Source organism: Acinonyx jubatus, chromosome B1 (assembly GCF_027475565.1).
Source record: "Acinonyx jubatus isolate Ajub_Pintada_27869175 chromosome B1, VMU_Ajub_asm_v1.0, whole genome shotgun sequence".
Taxonomy (NCBI): Eukaryota; Metazoa; Chordata; class Mammalia; order Carnivora; family Felidae; genus Acinonyx; species Acinonyx jubatus.
Genome location: NC_069382.1, coordinates 79,679,303 through 79,698,512, shown reverse-complemented (window position 1 = coordinate 79,698,512; position 19,210 = coordinate 79,679,303). Strand labels below are relative to the sequence as shown.

General features: G+C 37.5%; 1 protein-coding gene across 2 annotated transcripts in view; it reads left to right on the top strand.

Moving 5' to 3' along the window:
- SMAD1 (SMAD family member 1) overlaps positions 1–19,210 on the top strand; it is a 78,588-nt gene that overhangs the window by 23,148 nt on the left and 36,230 nt on the right. For both annotated transcript variants that reach the window (XM_027066834.2, XM_053216909.1), the window contains exon 2: positions 8,569–9,151. In XM_027066834.2, the coding sequence (XP_026922635.1) occupies positions 8,752–9,151 (400 nt within the window). In that variant the 5' untranslated portion in view covers positions 8,569–8,751. The remainder of the gene's footprint in view (positions 1–8,568; positions 9,152–19,210) is intronic.

Here is a 19,210-nt window from a genome sequence, read left to right as displayed (position 1 = left end):
TTTGTGAATTTTCTGTCTTACTTTTCCATCAACAAAGCTCATTGCAATTCTTGGCTTAATGATGAATTGCTCTTTATGGTTTAAAATATTTACTGGCATTGAATCTCTGGAGTATTCTTCTTTGCAGCCTTCATGTTTTTTAAGTATTTTTAACCGTAATCTGTTGTGTCTACTCTTCTGTGATTCTGTGGTTTCTTTGAGTGTCGGGAATTTTTAGGGTATCTGTTTTATCCTTCTTGAGAGTCATGATCTGTTTTGCCAATACTGCCTTTGGTAGGAGTATGCAGTTGACTTGGGTACCCAAATGAAATCAGGTAGACTAAAAAAAATGGAGTAGTGAAAGTTACATTACAGATCCTCTGGCATGTTCACTTTTTAGCCCTTTATGATGTCTTAATTTAGTCAAGCACCTCAGAGGAGACAAGAATTCTTACTAGGCCTTAAATCCTATTTAAAGTTGGATGCAAGGATAGATGACAAGTACCTTTCCATAGTACTTGTACAACACATCTCTGAGGTATTTTACATCTCCATGGCATTCTAATGAGGTATATAGTGAAACATCTTAGGTATAAAAACTAGTGCACTACAAAAATCATACAGTTGGCTTATGATTTCTCTGAAGCCCCATTGTGGCTCTTCTTTGGGAGCTCAAGTCTTAACTTTTTCTGCTTATTCACAAGATCATCTGCTTAAGAAGAAAGCTTAGTGGTGTAAGTCAGGAAATAATGCACACAGTTTGTTACTTGGAAATATTGGTTTCCTAAAAAAAATGGTTCAAGCATTTTTATAGAAAGGTAATTTTTGTAAAGTTGTCTTTTTTTCCTAAATAACTTATCCAACTGTTAAACAGTTTCAAAGTGAAGTTAATCAATACCCTGTGCTTTTAGTTCCTTAATTCCTTTGATCTTTATGCCATGCTGTTTTACCATTAGAGTTAAGACAAAGTAATGAACCAGAGAATGAGAAGTGAAAAAAAAAAACTTGCTTGCTTCATTGACAATAGACCATTTATCTTTCTTTAGTTCCTTTTTTTTTTTTTTAAGGTACTAGGATAGGAGTCTTTGTTTTTTTTCCCCAGTCACTTTTTGCAGCCTATATTTTATATTTATTTTATTGTATAATTTAATTATCCCCTCAATATTTAATGGAGCCATTTATTTTGTCTACTTCATTGAATTCCATGCAAGTGCAAGAATTATAAACCACACTAGTCTGAAGCTACAGAGGGATTTAATTTGGTCATGATCTGTCTCCTCCCTCCTCCATCCTTTTATAAAGGTACTTGTTTTGTACCACTTGGCAGCTACTCTCCCTCTTCCCTTTTTTAATTGTATTTTCAGATACAAATTAGAATAATTATTTTAAGACTTTGTGTAGGAATCTGGGATCTGAAAGGTATTGAATAGTAGATAATGTATTTTGTTTATATTCACACAGTTGGATAATCACATGCTTCTTTACTAGATGAGGCCAAGATAAAGAAAATGTCCATTGTGCAATTGGCTAATTAGGTTTCCTTTAAATAGAAAGCAAGTTACACAGCAGTTAAAGGTATTTTAATTTTTTTTGCTTTTTTCCTTTTAACATTAAGGAATAGTACATGGGTTGCAAAATTAAATAGCCAAGTCAAAAGGAGTATGAGAAGAGTATTTTTCTCATTAGACTTCTGGCAGTGCTAATAGAAATCCCTCTCATGGGCAACACTCCATAGGGAAAAAATCTGAATTTAGAACCCTGTTTCAAACAGGGTTTAAAAAAACGTATTTTTATTATTTCCAAAATCAGATCATAGTCTAAGTCCAACCTGGCTTTAAAAGCAGTTTGTATGTGGCTTGACCTCATAAAATTGATTTTTTTTGTGTAATTTGCAAATATTTGCATATGGAGGCTTTTTTTTTAATTCAGAAGTTAAAGTTTTTCATTAAATGTTTGAAAAGTTTAGAAAAGTAGGAGAAACATATTACTAACCTTCCAAATCCAGCCACTGTTAATATTTTGATGTATTTACATAGTTGTTCATGCTACATAACCCATTTTATTTTGTGCTTAAGGTTTTTTCCAAGTTATTACACAGCTTTTATGAACATAATTTTTAAGGGCTACGTAATATTCTATTCAGTGGATTGTACCATAGCTTACTTACCTGTTTTCTAGTTATTAGCTTTTCTCTTTTTCCTCTAAAAAAGATAATGCTTTGATGAAAATCTTTGTGCAAAAACATTTTACCTTTCTGGTTCAGAATATTTCCTTAGAGTAAGTTTCGAAAAGTGAAGTTGCTGGAACAAAAGATAGTATTTTTAAGGCTTTTAGAGGTTCTTTACTAAGTGAGTGAATGATTTTTTTTTTTTTTTTTTTGGTCAGTGTGAAATGTTTGTATATGGAGAAGAGGGAAGGAAATCTCTGTTTGCTGACTCATGTTTTTATTTTGCACTTTAAACTGATAAGGCCACTTAGCTTTTGACATAAACTAAAGCAGGAAGTACAAAAACGGGCAGAAAAAAAATGAGCTGTCTTGCCAAGGCCACAGTATCATGGACTCATTGGTAGGTGACTTGTTTGACTTGTATATTAAAAAAATACTTAAGTAGACAGATATTAGTCATCGGCTGGCATTTTGTTTCATCTACGCACATTTATATGTAAAGGTTTGTGATCTTGCCACTTTTAATTTTTGTGAAGTGGCATTGGGACAGTCCCTCCAGTTGGCTCCTGCAGTGTTTAGAGGTAGCGGTTTGTTTTTTGTTCTCTGTATGGAGAAGTCTTCCTGTATTAAGGCTATCACCGTGGCTGTCTTTGTGAAACACAGATTAGATCTGTAGGTCTAATCACAGCATTGCTGTGATAGAAAACCTTCCACTTGTCTACGGGATAAGATGTAGCACAGGCCCTTCATAGTCTTGCCCCTGCCCTTCTTATCAGCCCTGTGTCATCGCCAGCCACCTTGAGCCCTGCATTTCTATTTTGTGTCTGTTAGAACTAGCAGTTTCTTTGTTTTATTTTTTTAATATAATTTCGTGTCAAATTGGCTTCCATGCAACACCTAGTGCTCATCCCAACAAGTGCCCACCTCAGTGCCCATCACCCACTTTCCCCTCTCCCGCACCCCCCATCAACACTCAGTTTGTTCTCTGTATTTAAGAGTCTCTTATGGTTTGCCTCCCTCTCTCTCTGTTTGTAACTTTTTTTTTTCTCCCCTCAAACCAGCAGTTTAGACAAGTGGCTAAAATATTGAGGCTCTAAAGAGCACAGATTCAGACCCTGGCTCTGGCATACAGCTGTGTCTGTAAACTTTGGGCAACTTATTTCACTTTTCTGTATTTCACTTCCCTTACCTGTAAAAAGAGGGAAACGATAGTGTTCACTCAGAGGGTTTGTTGTAAAGGTTACACTAGTTAGTAGATCCAAACTGTCGGAACAGTGTCTGTCAGGTAGCAATAGCTCAAAATGTTAGCTCTGTTGTTTCATAAAATTCTACTCATCCTTTAAGACCTCTTTGGGAAAACTTCCTGAAATCCTTGGAATTAATTGTTTTCTTCTCTTATATATTATTGTTTACACTCATTTTAGAGCTTTTCTCGGACAGTGTTCTAGTTAGTTCCTGGTGGGCAAATGCACAGTACATGGGCCTCCGCTTCTACTCCTGTGCTCATGTTCTACCTTGGTATATAGTCACAGTGTGATCCTTCTGGATGACTCCCAGGAGATGGCCTAACACTTCTCAACCCAACCCTTTAGCGTTAGCATGGACACCAACTTGCCGCAGAGAGCGTTGTTGACTTCCTGGCTCTTTTCTCAGCTTGTGAGCCCCTTTAGGATGCAGACATTTTTGCCCTTGTCCCTGTATATCTATAGCACAGTGCCAAACACTTAGCAGGTACTCAGTATAGCTTTGTTGAATGAGTGTCAGTTTGAATAGTTAAAACAAAGGTCTTAAATGGTGGTTCTTAATCTCACCCCGCAACATACTTGCCTTGTATAACCCATCACTGACAGTGTTTGAAATAGCCCTGGGGCGCCTGGGTGGCTCAGTGGGTTAAGCATCCGACTTCAGCTCAGGTCACGATCTCGCAGTCCGTGAGTTCGAGCCCCGCGTCGGGCTCTGGGCTGATGGCTCGGAGCCTGGAGCCTGCTTCCGATTCTGTGTCTCCCTCTCTCTCTGCCCCTCCCCCGCTCATGCTCTGTCTCTCTCTGTCCCAAAAATAAATAAACGTTAAAAAAAAAATTTTTTGAAGTAGCCCCTGGTGATTTTGATATAAACTCACCCCGTTCTATTTGAAAATCATTGGCTAAAATATAAAAAAGCGGTTATTGGAGTAGAAGAAAAGGCAATATAAAATAAGAAGAAATACATTCCCTTCGTAATTTGTTATGAGAAGACTAGAAAGAAGTTGTCCTTGTTCTTTTGCAAAGCTAATCTAAAAGTAAATGATTATTTCAGTAGGTACACTCTGACCAAGTGTGACTTTTGATAGCAGCATGGCTTTGTTTTCTCTTTCCTTTTCTGTTAAATGAAATTAATACCAACTTCAATAGAACTGGCAAATTTGGGTAAAACTCTTTACTTTGAAAAAGGAAATAACTGATTCTCTACAGCCCATTGAGTAATATTTTTATTTAGTAATATTTACTCATAGTTTATTGAGTAAAGTTGGAGTTCCACGCTTGGCCTTCTGATTTGTTCAGGGAGCTAAATTATTTATTAAACATTTATTGAGAATCTGCTGGGTGCCAGGTACAGTGCTGGGCTCTGAGGATAGGAAGATACTAAGATTGAATTCCTCAGTCACTTTGCTGTAGTGAGGAACGCATGTAGATTACCACAAAGTAGCTCTAGATGTGCAGATTGCTGTGACCGCAATTAGTAATCCGTATCCTTTTAACTTCCGAGGATCAGTAATGATTTCCCCTTTTATTCCTATTGTTACTGATTTGTGCCTTCACTTTTACTGACCAGTTTTGCTAGAGGTTTGTCCAATTTTATTAGTATTTCTGGAGAAGCAACTTTGATTTTGTAAGTTTTCTGTTATGCTTTTTTTTTCCAATTTCTTATCATTTCTACTTTCTTTGAGTTTAATTTACTGTTCCTTTCCTTTTTCTTGTGGTAGATACATAGACCATTAGTTTTCATCTTTTTTTTTCTAATATATGCATTTCAGACTATAAATTTTCCTTTAAGCATGGCTTGAGCCACATCCTACAAGTTTTGATATGTCATATTTTTATAATCATTAAGTTAAATATGTTTTTCAGTTTTCACTGTAGTTTCTTCTTTGACCCATGAGTTATTTAACTGTAATTATTTTAGAGAACGATATTTTTGTTACTGATTTCTTATACTGTGCTCAAAGGCATATTGTTTGGTTTTGATATGTATAGAGATTTGCTTTATAGCTCTTTATATGGTCAATTTGGGTAAGTATTCTATGTATATTTGAAAGTATATTCTACAGTCATTGGGTACAGTGATCTATGTACATGAATTGGATCAAGTTCTTTTACAAATGTTGTTAATCTTCAATGTCTGTTGATTCTTGTTGACTTGTTATATCAGTTATCATTTTAATCTTCCACTAAGATTATGGGTTTGTCTGTTTGTCATTTTAATTCTGTCAGCTTATGCTTAATGTATTTTGACACTTTTTACATGAAAATTTGAGGTTATGCTATATTCATGGTAGATCAACTCTTTTTTATTTCTTTTTTAATGTTTATTCATTTTTGGGAGACAGATAGTACAGGTGGGGGTGGGACAGAGAGAGTGGGAGACACAGAATCAGAAGCAGGCTCCAGGCTCTGAGCTGTCAGCACAGAGCCTGACGTGGGGCTTGAACTCACAAACCGTGATATCATGACCTGAGCTGAAGTTGGAGGCTTAACCACCTGAGCCACCCAGGCACCCCTAGATCAACTCTTTTAATGTTATGAAATATCCCTTTTTTAAATATCTGGTGATGCTTCTTATTTTTGAAGTCTGTTCTTTCTTATTGGATAGTTACAGCAGCTTTTTTGGTTAAAATATGCATAGTATATCTTTTTCCATCCTTTTTCTTTCATCTTTTCTCTGTCCTTTATATTTAATGTGTGCCTCTTGTAAGTACATAGTAGAGTTAGGTATGATCCCCATCCATCCCTACCCATCTTTTACTTGCATATTTAGTCTGTTGATATTTAAATAATTAATGATACTTTTGGAATTAGATCTAAACCTATTGTTTTCTGTTTGTCCCACGTATTTGCTCTGTTTTTTTCTCTTAAATTCTCTGCAGTAATATTTTTTTTAAAAATCCGTATTTTTTAACTTCTCTGGATGAATCATATTTTTAAAAAGAATTCTATATTGTATAAGTTCTCTATTACTTTTTTATAGTTTTTTAAATTATCCTATCATTAGTTTTTTAAAATTATTATTATGACAAGACTTATCAATAATAATTCAGTGCTTTATCACAGCCTGGGTAATACAGGGACCATAGAACACTAACTTCATTTACTCCTTTCTGTTTTGTTTTTTCCATGCGTTTTAATTCTATTTTTTAAATACCACAAGAGATTCCTATTATTGTTTTGTAAAGTTAGTACTCATTTAGACTTACCTTTATTTATCCTTCTGGAGCTCTTCATTCTTTCCTCCATTCCTTGCTTCTTTCTGGGATCTTTTTCCTTCTGTTTCACAAATTCCTGTCAGAAGTCAGTTCTCTCAGATTTTGTATGTTGTAAAACACATTTATTTTACAATCACTATTGCATGATTTTTCCACTAAGTATAGAATTCTAAGTTACTAGTTGTTTGTTTACATTTGCACGCTAATGATTGCCTTCTTGTTTCCATTGTTTCTGTTGGAATGTCAGCTGTCAGCCTTATTGTACTTACTGTAGAATAATAAGGTGTCTTTTTAAAGTTTTTTGTTACAGGTTTTCAGCAATTTTACTGTGATATGATCCATCAAAACTTGTGGGTTTCTTTATATTTTTCCTTGTTGGGATTTGTAGGGCTTCATGGATCTGTGTCTAGATGTCTGTTGTCAGTTGTGGAAAATCCTTGGCCAGTATCTACAAATATTGCCTCTGCAACAGTTTTCTCTTCTCTATTCCCACCAATTAAGATGATTAAAAAAAAAAAAAAAAGATGAATTCAGGCCATGTTTCAGTATAAAAACTGGTCCATTTCGTTTTTTGCCCTTACACTAGAGCATGCCCCTTTGGGGTCTCCCCCTATGAGGCCACTGAAATCTCTGCTTCATTCTTGAGCCCCCTTCAGCTCCAGGCTACCAGGCCTCTTGCTACTTACAGTGCAGGCATTGGTAAGGGCCCTGAGAAGAGGAGCAGAAGAGAATGTTCTGCTCACTTCATTGCTTTTCTGTTCTAAGCATCTTGGCCCTCTAGTCCTGAGGACCTTGGTTGCTCTTTGATGTATTTAAAATTAAAGTGGGGCGTTTTTGTTTGTTTATATTTTATTAGCTTTTAGAGTGATTCTTGGGAGGAGGTTGGTGTGATACATGCTCTACTATATCTTAGCTGGAATTTGTGCAAAGTTTCCCTCTTTAAGCTTTCTCACCTTTTCTGTTTTTGTCTGGTGAGGAGTAACTGGAAGGCTTGATTGAGACAGCTGGACTAAAGAATTTGGTACAGTATGTGTTCATGTGCTCCATTCCTTTCCTATCAATAAAAACCAAATTTCCTACTTTACTTGCCCTATGGCCCATAGGCACAGGCTTGTTTACTGAATAAATACCCTAAAATCTTATAATGTTTACATAATAGAAATAGAACTACTTTTTCTTTTAGCATAAAGATACTTGAAGAATAAACCAAAAACAGATGTTAAGACCACTGTATGCTTTTCTGTCACTTTCAGTTTTTGTTGCTTGAGGTCTGTTTTGAAATACATGTTTAGAGCTTCTCAATGAATCTGAATGTAAAGCATTACAATATTGTTGATAACTTGGACTTTTTTGCACGAAGGTGTCTACTGCTTCTATCTCAGAACAGTAACTTACTACTTTTTAAACTGTGTCTCTGTAAAATGGCAACGACCGTATTACCTCACTGTGAAGACTGTTTAAAAAAACTGTTAGTCTGCTTGGGCCGCCGCAACAGAATACCTCAGACTGGGTGGCTTAAACAGTAGAAATTTATTCTCACAGTTCTGGAGGCTGGGAATACCAAGATCAAGGGTCCGGTCAGTTTGATTTCTGGTGAGAGCTCTGCCACAGGCTTGTAGACGGCTGTCTTCTGTCTGAGTCTTCACATAGCCTCTCCTCAGTGTGTGTGCAAAGTGGGGGAGCCCTTCCTCTTGTAGAGCCACCAGTCTTACCAGATCATGGCCCCTGTCTTATGACCTCATTTAACCTTAGTTACTTCCTTAGAGGCTCCATCTCCAAATACAGTTGCAGTGGGGGTTATGGCTTCAACATGAATTTTAGGGAGGACATGATTCAGTCCATAACATATTGTAATACATAAAAGTACTTAAAATAGTACCTGGCCCATAGTAATTGTGCAGTGAATTGTGGTTTTGTAGTAGCGAGTATTTTAAACATTTTTTTCCCCTTTTTTCTTTTCTAGGTGCTGACTTTGGATTACTTTTTAAAGCACTAGGCATGGTAATTTCTACTTTTTGGGACCTCAAAACCAAGAAGCTACAGAGAATCCTATGTCAATAAAGTGAAATCTCTTCCATTGTGCTTTTTCATTTGGAGACTCCTGTATTTCCCCATACACAAGGAGTGTAGAACTAGTGTGGTCATTATGAACGTGACAAGTTTATTTTCCTTCACAAGTCCAGCTGTGAAGAGACTTCTTGGGTGGAAACAGGGTGATGAAGAAGAAAAATGGGCAGAGAAAGCTGTTGATGCTTTGGTGAAAAAACTGAAGAAAAAGAAAGGTGCCATGGAGGAACTGGAAAAGGCCTTGAGCTGCCCAGGGCAGCCAAGTAACTGTGTCACCATCCCCCGCTCTCTGGACGGCAGGCTGCAAGTTTCCCACCGGAAGGGACTGCCTCATGTCATTTACTGCCGAGTGTGGCGTTGGCCTGATCTTCAGAGCCACCATGAACTAAAACCACTGGAATGCTGTGAGTTTCCTTTTGGTTCCAAGCAGAAGGAAGTGTGCATCAATCCCTACCACTATAAGCGAGTAGAAAGTCCTGGTAAGTGAGTCCTTTTATATTGATGTATTTAGCAGATTCGTGTTGTTTAAAATACGAAAATAATCCCTTTCCATGTTTTTAGTTGTGATTTTTATTACTTTTTTTACAAAAGTTTATGTATTTATTTTGAGAGGGAGAGAGCGCATGTGGGAGGGGCAGAGAGAGAATCCCAAGCAGGCTCCGCGCTGCCAGCACAGAGCCGGATACAGGGCTCGAATGAACCGTGAGATCATGACCCGAGCTGAAACCAAGAGTGGGATGCTTAACTGACTGAGCCCCCCAGGCGCCCCTAGTTGTGATTTTTAAATATTAGGGGAAAATGTGCCAGCCCTTGAAGATTTTGTACTTTCTAACGACTTAGTCCTCTCTAGTTAATTTTGTGTCTTAGGAGCGAGGCAAAATTGTCATAGCAGTACTGACAACTCTAATTATGAATGAATGAATGGTTTTCTTTCTAAATTTATTTTTTATGTTTCTCATTGGTCCTCTGAATTTCTCTAGATAAACTTAGCTGTGATTTTATTACAGAGGAATAAAATTCAGAAAGAGAAGAAACATGGGGTTGCCGTCTGTGTACTTGATGGAAATACATCTTTAGTGCAATTGCTAATGACTTGTACAACTTTATTTTTAAAGATAGCATCTTTTGGGGGACCTGGGTGGCTCAGTCGGTTGGGCGTCCGACTTCAGCTCAGGTCATGATCTCGCAGTTCGTGGGTTTGAGCCCCGCATCGGGCTCTGTGCTGACAGCTCAGAGCCTGAAGCCTGCTTCAGATTCTGTGTCTCCCTCTCTCTCTGACCTTCCCCTGTTCGTGCTCTGTCTCTCTCTGTCTCAAAAATAAATAAACGTTAAAAAAAATTTTTTTTAAAAAGATAGCATCTTTTATCATCTCTGGTGGAATTTTGCTCCCTGTGGAGGATATGAGGGAATTCTATCTGCTGTGTAATCATTAGATGCTATTACTTTAGAGGATATTCCTAGTTTTTACGTGTATGACCTTTTTTGAGGGTATAATATGCGTTAAAATTTGTATGGTTTTGCCCTCAAATTAGAATCCCATTCTAGACAATTTGCATCAATTGGAAAGTAATTAGGCAGTCTTAAGCACTTAAATATCTCATTGTCAGATTGGAACCCATTTTGTTGATGGATTAGTTATTAATGATTTGTGGTTACCAAGGGTTCCTGAATGAAGCTGTGCATTAGAATCACATGGCTCCCCTCCCAGACATTCTGATTCTGGCACAGCCTTGTAATCCATGTTTTTAACAAATATTTCAGATGGTGTCGAATAGCTATTGGACTGGTGTTGGAAACTACTATGCTAGATCATGTAGTAACATTCTCAAATAAAAGGCATTCTGTTTTTGTGGGTTTTTAAAAAAAAGTTTTTGGTTTTTCATGGAATATTTAAGACCTACAAAAAGAGTTTAAAGACTAGGGAATAGTATAATAATAAACACCTCCGTATCCACTTAGCCTAAGAAATAAAAGATTACAAATAAAACCCAAACTCTAGGTTTGGCCTCTCTGATTCAGTTTTTTTCCCTTCAGTAACTATTCTGAATTTTTTGCTTAAAATTTGATGTCATCATTCCCATGTGTATTTTTATACTGTTATTATGTATGTCTGAATCCATGACAACACATAATATTATTTTATATGTTTAGAAGAGTTACCGATATTGGAACATCCTTCCACAACTTGTTATGTTCATTCAACATTATATTTTTGTGGTTTCTGTATTATATTCATTTGGATTACCTTGTCAAGTTCTGTGAAAAATCCTCTGGAAATTTTTTTGGAATTCCATTGGTTTCATTTGCAAAGGATTGACTTAATTTTGCATTTTCTACATTTATTTAGGTCTTTTTCTTTAAGTTTCCTCCATATAATTCTTGTACATCTTTCTTTAGATTTATGTCTAGATAACTAGTTGGTTTTTATTGTATCCATTTAAAAGTTACATTTTGTTAGACTTGATCTTTGCTAAGACTGCGTTTGCTTTTTTCCACCAACTTTGCTGAATTCTTATTCTAAATTTTTTTTTTAACATTTATTTATTATTGAGAGACAGAGACAGATAGTTAGCATGGGAAGGGCAGAGAGAGAGGGAGACACAGAATCTGAAGCAGGCTCCAGGCTCTGAGCTGTCAGCACAGAGCCCGACGCGGGGCTCGAACTCACAGACGGCGAGATCATGACCTGAGCCAAAGTCGACGCCTAACTGACTGAGCCACCCAGGCGCCCCTGCTGAATTCTTATTCTAATGCAGATATTCTTTAGTAACTATTATATGTGCTGTGAGGTAAATTAAAAAGCAGAAAGTCAACACAGAGATACATGGGCTTTTAGCCAGAAATTGAGATGGAGTTAAGAGTTTTGGAGAAGAAATAAACAGTGTATACAAGTAATATGTACAAACAAGATTGTTTAGGTGTGGGATTTTTTTTGATTCACCAGAGTAACTTTAAGGAGGTATACAGGGAAGATTCTAATCCTACTTCATTAATGATGAAACTGAGGTCCCTATAAATTTAAGTAACCTGTGTGTCAGACAATTAAGGTTCACTATGTCTTCTCCATCCACACTCCTGCCACTCTTCACCCTTTCAGCAATTCATCTTGTGCCTCCTGACCCATCACTCGCTTCAGGCCAATATCTGCACTACAGAGAGAGTTCTTTAAGATGCATGTTATGATCCTGTTATCTTCCTGTTTCCCATTGCTAGTACACAGAGCTCTGCACGTTCTGGTCCTGCCTGCCTGCTATTCTAGCTTCTTTGCCCGTTCTTCCATATTTTGTGTGTTTGAGTCATATGGGAACGCTCTGTTCTTTTCCTCTGTCTGTAACTTGTTTCTCCTCCCTCTTTGTCTAGCTCACTCTTATTTATCCTTCAGTTCTAAGCTTAATGGGTTTCAGCTTTGCTGAGAAGTCTCTCTTGATTCCTCTTTTGCTACCCTCCTGATAGGGTAGTCTCTGTTTCCTGTAGCAATCTGAATTTCTTCATAATGTTCCTCACACTTACACTTGTCTTTTTGTTAGTCTTCCTGGCAAGATAGTAAATAAATAAAACTGTGAGGGTAGGGCCCATATGTATTATTAGCATTTCTACTTTAAGCAGCTAGCACAGTTCAATAAATTTTTTTGGTTGTAATATCTTTGTATGGTCATTTGTCCATTTTTTGGAAATGAGTTTTCAGCTTGCCTATGCCCTCTGAACATCATCTTCCCTTGTTCATTTATTTCACTACTTACAATGAAATAACACTATTACTAACACCTCTGACACGACGAAAAGTTTTTCTTCAGGTTCATGCGAAAAGTTTTTCTTTAGGTTAAAAATTAATACTGAGATGATTTTGTTGCTCTTAGTAACTTACTTATAGAAGGTTTGTTGGGCAGGGGTGGGATGGGTGGAAAACCAGCTAAAATAAGGCATTTGAGACTACAGGCGACATTTTGTCGTCCCCCCCCCCCCGGAACTGTTAGCCAAAAATCTTGTGAGGCATGCATAGAATAGTTCCAGAAAACTTTGAGGCTGAGGCCAAGATCTGTTGAATTTGAACACATCAGGATTTAGCTTATATTTTTCATATTATAAAGTGACTAATGTGGGAATAAGAACAAATGGCCTTTTTCCAGAGACCGCTATGAAGCAGCCCCTGCACCTTGTGGGGGGAGGAGCAGAGAGAGAGAGAGAGAGAGGGAGACAGAGGATCTGAAGCAGGCTTTGTGATGACAGCAGTCAGTGAGCCCAATGTGGGGCTTGAACTCAAGATAAGTAAGATCATGACCTGAGCTGAAGTAGAACACTCAACTGAGCCACCCAGGCACCTCAAGGGGTCTGGAATTCTAAGCTACAGATACACAACTCTACACAGAATTACTTTGAACTATGTAACAACTTAGCTCAGGTAAATTATTTCAAAGAGCAATTTAGCAGTTTAAGCATTAGTTAGGTCTCCCAGACTCGGTATTTTCTGCAGAGATTCCTGTTGAGATCTCTGGAGAAAAATTCAACAAAAACTGGGTGTCTCTAGTTTAAAGGAGTGGTTTTCAAAGTATGTGTTCCCCAGACCAGCAGCATCAGCATCACTCGGGACCTTTTTAGAAATGCAAAGTTTTAGACCCTTGCACAGACCTACTGAACTGAACTGTGGGGATGGGGCCAGGAATCCGTGTTTTGACAAGCTCTGTGAGTGATTCTGATGCAGGCTACAGTTTGAGAACCACTGGTTTAAGGTACCTAGACAAGTCAAGTCCAGTTGACTAGATGAAGTTGTCTTTTATCGAAAAGAGATGCTAATGGGTTTGTCTTTGAAGTTGTTCGTTCATCATTTTGAACTTTGCATGTTTTGTTACAGATATAAAATTGACCCGATCTTCCAGGACTTCCCTTCTCTCTGATATTCATTAAGATCAGCACTCTGATAAAATGTCATAAGGTGTATTTAAGGAGGTGGAGGAGTCGAGGAGAAAGGAATGCTTTGTTTTTGGCCCAATGCAGGTTTTAGAATTGTGAATGCTTTGTTTTTGGCCCAGTGCAGGTTTTAGAATTGTCCTTTTAATGTTTCTTTGACCAAAAATACTTTCTATAATTTTTTTGAATGTTTATTTATTTTTGAAAGAGAGAGACACAGAGCAGGAGCAGGGGAGGGGCAGAGACAGAGGGAGACACAGAGCCTGACGCAGGGCTCGAACCCGCGAACCATGAGATCATGACCCAAGCCGAATTTGGGCACTTAACTGACTGAGCCACCCAGGCGCCCCCAAAAATACTTTCATGGATTTAAGGAATTGTGTTTTTTCTTTAACCTATGTCATTTATTTTGTTATAAATAAAGAAGTCTAAAAATTACAGTGGGGGGAAAACCAGAAGTTACACAAGCACTGTGCAGTAACTTGTATTCATCGTAGTTAACAATGGTAAAGAGTGTGAAATGGAGAAGAACCTTTCTGTTGGTGAAAGGTACTACCTTGACCATCACTGAAAAATTTATCTTGGGAAAGTAAAAAAATATTAAGGATTTCTTTTTCTACAGTGTGTGAACAGTTACAGGAAAGAAAGTTCATGCAGTTTCTGACCGTGACCCTCTTGATGATGTAACAGGTGACTGTTTATTTGGACTTTTAGTAGGCTTTAGAATTAAGGCTAGTTATTAGTGGTTGGGTTAAATATAGGTTTTCCTTTTCTTTACCCAACTAAATGCTGACAGTCGTAAAGTAAGTCATCTAACTGTAGTATTAAGAAGACCATTCAATTGCTATCTATGGATATTAACATGCCTTTATGGAGACTTCCTGTCATTAGCCTTATTTGTTTTTTATGTTTTTCACATCGTTCTTGAAAACTGTTTTCTGTACTTTAAACTTAATCAACTTGAAAGGCTGTATTAAACCTGAATTTGAAATTCTGAGATTTCTATTTCAGTCTTTAACACCCTGGAATTAACCTTCTGGTGCTTCCATTTTTGGTAAAATGGCTCCCAGCTGTTAAAATATACCTAAAAGCCTCTTCACCTGTTGGCTGAATGAGAGTTTTGACTCTTTATCTGCCTCAGTCACCATGTAATTCGTGGCTTGGTAAATTTTATCTCAGAAAGTCTTAAAATTCTAGGAATGAGAATGAATTTAGTGTTTGCCAGGGACTGAGAAGGGGGTGGGCAGGAGGGAAGTGGGTGTCACTGTAAAAGGGTGAAAACATGAGGGATCCTTGGGTTGATGGAAATTTTCTGCGTCTTAATGGTATTGATGTCTATATTGAAATTGTTTTATTATTCTATAGTTTTGCAAGATGTTACCATTGGATGAAATTGGATAAAGGTTAGGATTTCTCTGAATTATTTCTTACAACTGCATGTAAATGAGTCTACAGTTACTTCAATGTAACTGGGTTACAATCGGTTAAACTGAGTCGGTTAAGCGTCTGACTTCGGCTCAGGTCATTATCTCATGGTTCCTGAGTTTGAGCCCCGCTTCGGGCCCTGTGCTGACAGCGCAGAGCCTGGAGCTTGCCTCACATTTTGTGTCTCCCTCTCTGCCCATTCCCCACTCGCGTGCGTGCGCTCGCTCTCTCTCAAAAATAAATAAACATTTAAAAAAATTAAATAAAATAAAAAATAGTGAACTGTGAAAAGGCCCCTAATTCACCTCAGGACTCAATCACACTACTGGTTTTCCTCAAGAAAACCATTGTACTTTGGTAAATGCAGCAAAGATGTTTATGTGTACTTGTTATTTTACACACAGATTATTAAAAAGACATATACTTAAGGATTGAGATTTAATAAAATTAATATTTTAAAAAACCAAAATGAAAAATTTTTTTTAATTGTGTCTCTTCACACTGCAAATGTGGTTTTACTTGAGCCAATGATGACAAAAACTTACATACAATTAAAAATTTTTCCTTTTTAGGGTTGTGTTAGTATATTCATTTGGAAGATTGGAGTGGAGGAGAAGTATTGACTTTTCCTTCAAGTTTATCTGAATGTTGATACATAGGAGTCTGATAACTGAAGTTGTAAGCCAGATATCAAGATATAATCATTGATCCTGAAGATTTTGGATTAATTAACAAAATTAAGTCTAAAAATTAAAATAAAGCATTATGACATGTGTATTAAGGTTCTCCAGAGTAATGGAACCACTAGGATATATATAGATACATGCATATAAGAAGTGATTTATTATAGGAATTGACTTACACAAGTATAGAGGCCATAAAGTCCCGTGATCTGCTCTCTATAAGCTGAAGAGCCAGGAAGTGGGTGGTAGAAGTCTCAATCCTAGTCCAAAGGTCTGAGAACCGGAAGCATTGATTGTTTGAGGGCAGAAGATGGGTGTCCCAGCTTACGCTAAAACACACACACACACACACACACACACACACACACACACACACACTTGCCTTTCCCCTGCCTTTTTGTTCTATTCAGGCACTAAACAGATTGGAGGATGTCCCCCTTGCATTAGTGAGAGCAACCATCTTTACCCAGTCTACTGATTGAAATGCTAATCTCCTCTGGGGACACACTCACATACACAGCCAGAAAAATGTTTTACAGCTATCTGGGCATCCTGTAGCCCAGGCACACTGACACCTAAAATTAACCATCTTCCCCTATAATTATCTGCATCTAAATTTCTCGTCATTTAAACATTTATGGCACATATACAACTCCTCACGAATTATGTTTGCCCAAGAAAGGCTGGTATGTGATGATAGCACAGGTTGCTAAATCAAATAGTATAAGTCGGGCAGGGGGGTGCAGTTAACTCTTAAAAGGCTGAGAGTGGTCATAAAAAAGCTCATTCATCTCAAACACATCTTGACATTGTGTTCCAGACTATGTGGTAGTGCAGATATATATGCAGATATATATGTATATTTCATCGTACCCAGGATTTAAATCAGCTTATAAGAAGACATACACTAAAGTAGAAAGTATTAGACCAGTGAAAACAAAATAAAATGGAAGGTCAAGACTAAGAGGAAAATAAGCACATATGCATTCTGTAAGAGTTGCTATGATTGATATACAGCTCTATATAGCTTCTATATGTTTGTGTCTTTGGGTGGTTCTGTAATACTTTTGGTGTAGGAGAGAGATGTATATAATACTTAGGTGAAAGAAGAATGCTTTGAAAGCTGTAAGAGGAACATATCAAAGCATTTGTACCTGTGAAAGGGGGTGGTGGGGAAGAGACTTTGAGGCCCTTGGCTGTGTGCAGGAAGGATACCTTGGGGCAAGGAGAATGTCTACCTTGGGGCAAGGAGAATGTCCCTGGCCTTTGCAGTTGCTCTTTCAGAGTCTACTCAGGGTTCCATTCTTTTGTCCATGTGGAAGTTCTCGTTTGAAAATTCTGCTTCTGTACAAGCTCAGTACACAACCAAGGGGGCATGGAGTTTAGATGATGAATTTTTCTCTAAGATATTATCATTGGCCTTTGACTTGTGTTTGATAATTTTATCATTGGCATCTACCATCTTACTAGAAACAGATGAAGTAGTATAATTATGCATAGGATTTTATACCCAAATCTTTTAGCAGATTCCATATTCTTAAAGGCAAAATGTGAAGTTTAATATAATTCTTTTTTTTTCCTGAGCAACTGTTTTTAGTGCATTATTTGGGGGCATTGGTATTGTGCTATTTATTAATTGATGAACATAAGAAAGAGCAGTTACAATAGGTTACTTTTACAAAAATTTTTAAAACTACATAAATTGAGGTAGATAACTGGACAATTATGTGATTTGTTTCTAGATGGGATTTTCTGTTGACAAATACACTTCAATTGGAAATAATTATGACTATACAGATTATACAAAGTATCTTCCTCATCCTTTTGCTTTCCTGACCATTATCTTCCACTTCATCCTTTTTCTGTCTCTGCAACATTAGGTGGGCAAGAGAAGGTATTTTCACATCTTTCTGATTCATTCAGATTCTGGCACTCTCCCATCCGCCATTGCTAGTTTATAGGGCCAAAGGAACACTCGCCCACTAGCAGTTGTTAAAAACAAAACACAAAAAGCATGGCTGATGAAGAAAAAACAGTTTTGAAAGCCATAAAAAGTTTGTCATAATAAGTGAAAGATGTAGTTATACAGTAATTGCAATTGTGTGAAAATAATATTTTAAATTGAAAGGAAAACCTTGGCTTCCAAGGAAGGCTAGCTAGCTTTGGGTGAAATAAAATGAGACCTGTGAGTTGTGCTTTTTGGCTTCTTATCCCCACATGTGGAACATCTTCAAACGGTGATTTTTTTTTTGTAGGATTGTGAATGTTTTATGTGGTTGGGTACAGGAGTGACAGGTGATTTGCCCCATGTTGGAGTGCCCTGTGCTCTTGCTCTTGATGGATACTTGCAAACATGAGAGAATCAGAAGGGAAGATTGGCTTATTTAATGCCTAGGCTGATTATCTCAGTGTTAACTTCTAGCCTCCTTGGTATTAGATATCCAGAGGCTCAAAGAAGACTGGAGATTTCTTTCCCCAAAATGTATGTCTCATCACTTTATCTTTTTCTACTTCAAAATGGAAATATTCTCCTGAAAAACTCAACATCATGCCTAATAATCTTGAATTAGCCAAATGATTAGACCTCTGTCCTAGTAGTTAGAAAAGCGAGTTTCTTTGGGGAAGAGATTGGGAAGGAAAGAGAAGATGTTTATTTTAAAGAGCAGAGCTGGGGTACTTTGGGCAACCATAGTCTCGAGCACAGTGTGAAAAATCTAAGAGGGTCTAGAGGCGCCTGGGTGGTTTAGTCAGTTAAGCATCTGACTTTGGCTCAGGTCATGATCTCGCTGTTCGTGGGTTAGAGCCCTGCATCAGGCTCTGTGCTGATGGCTCAGAGCTTGGAGCCTGCTTCAGATTCTGTGTCTTCCTCTCTCTCTGCCCCTCCCCTGCTCATGCTTTGTCTCTCTCTCACTCAAAAATAAATAAACGTTTTTTAAAAAAAAAAATCTCAGAGGGTCTGAAGAATAGGAAAGAAAAAAAACACAAAAAATGAAAAACCAACACCCAATGTTGTTAATTTGCCAGCTTGGCAGGGGATTAGTGTAGTTCTTAGATACGGTGTTAGGACTGGTTTGAAAGGCTGCAGACTTCTGTTTCCCCTGAGTTTAGTCTGGTCTGGGCTTCCACTGTGTCAATAGTGATTCTTCCCCATGTGTGGGAGGTGGGCAGATAAACATTTCACTTGCTGCTCACCCTTTGCACATTCCTAATTATCAGTGCCCTCAACAGGATTTCTCCATTCCTGTGACCTTAGCGCCGAAGCCTGCCTGTAATACTCTAATGTGAGTCTGCTCTTCATAAAACTGTTGTAAGTGACGTGGGTTGTATAACTAGAAGTAACTGTAACTTCCATGATAAAAGATCTAGAGTCTGGAAACACAGGCCATGTTTAACTAAAAAGATTTAGGGCAACAAAGGACTGTTTGTCAGATTTTCCTCCAAGTTCTTTGTATTGTTTTGGTTTTTAATTTTTATTTATTTATTATGAGAGAGAGAGAGAGGGAGAGAGAGAATCCCAAGCAGGCT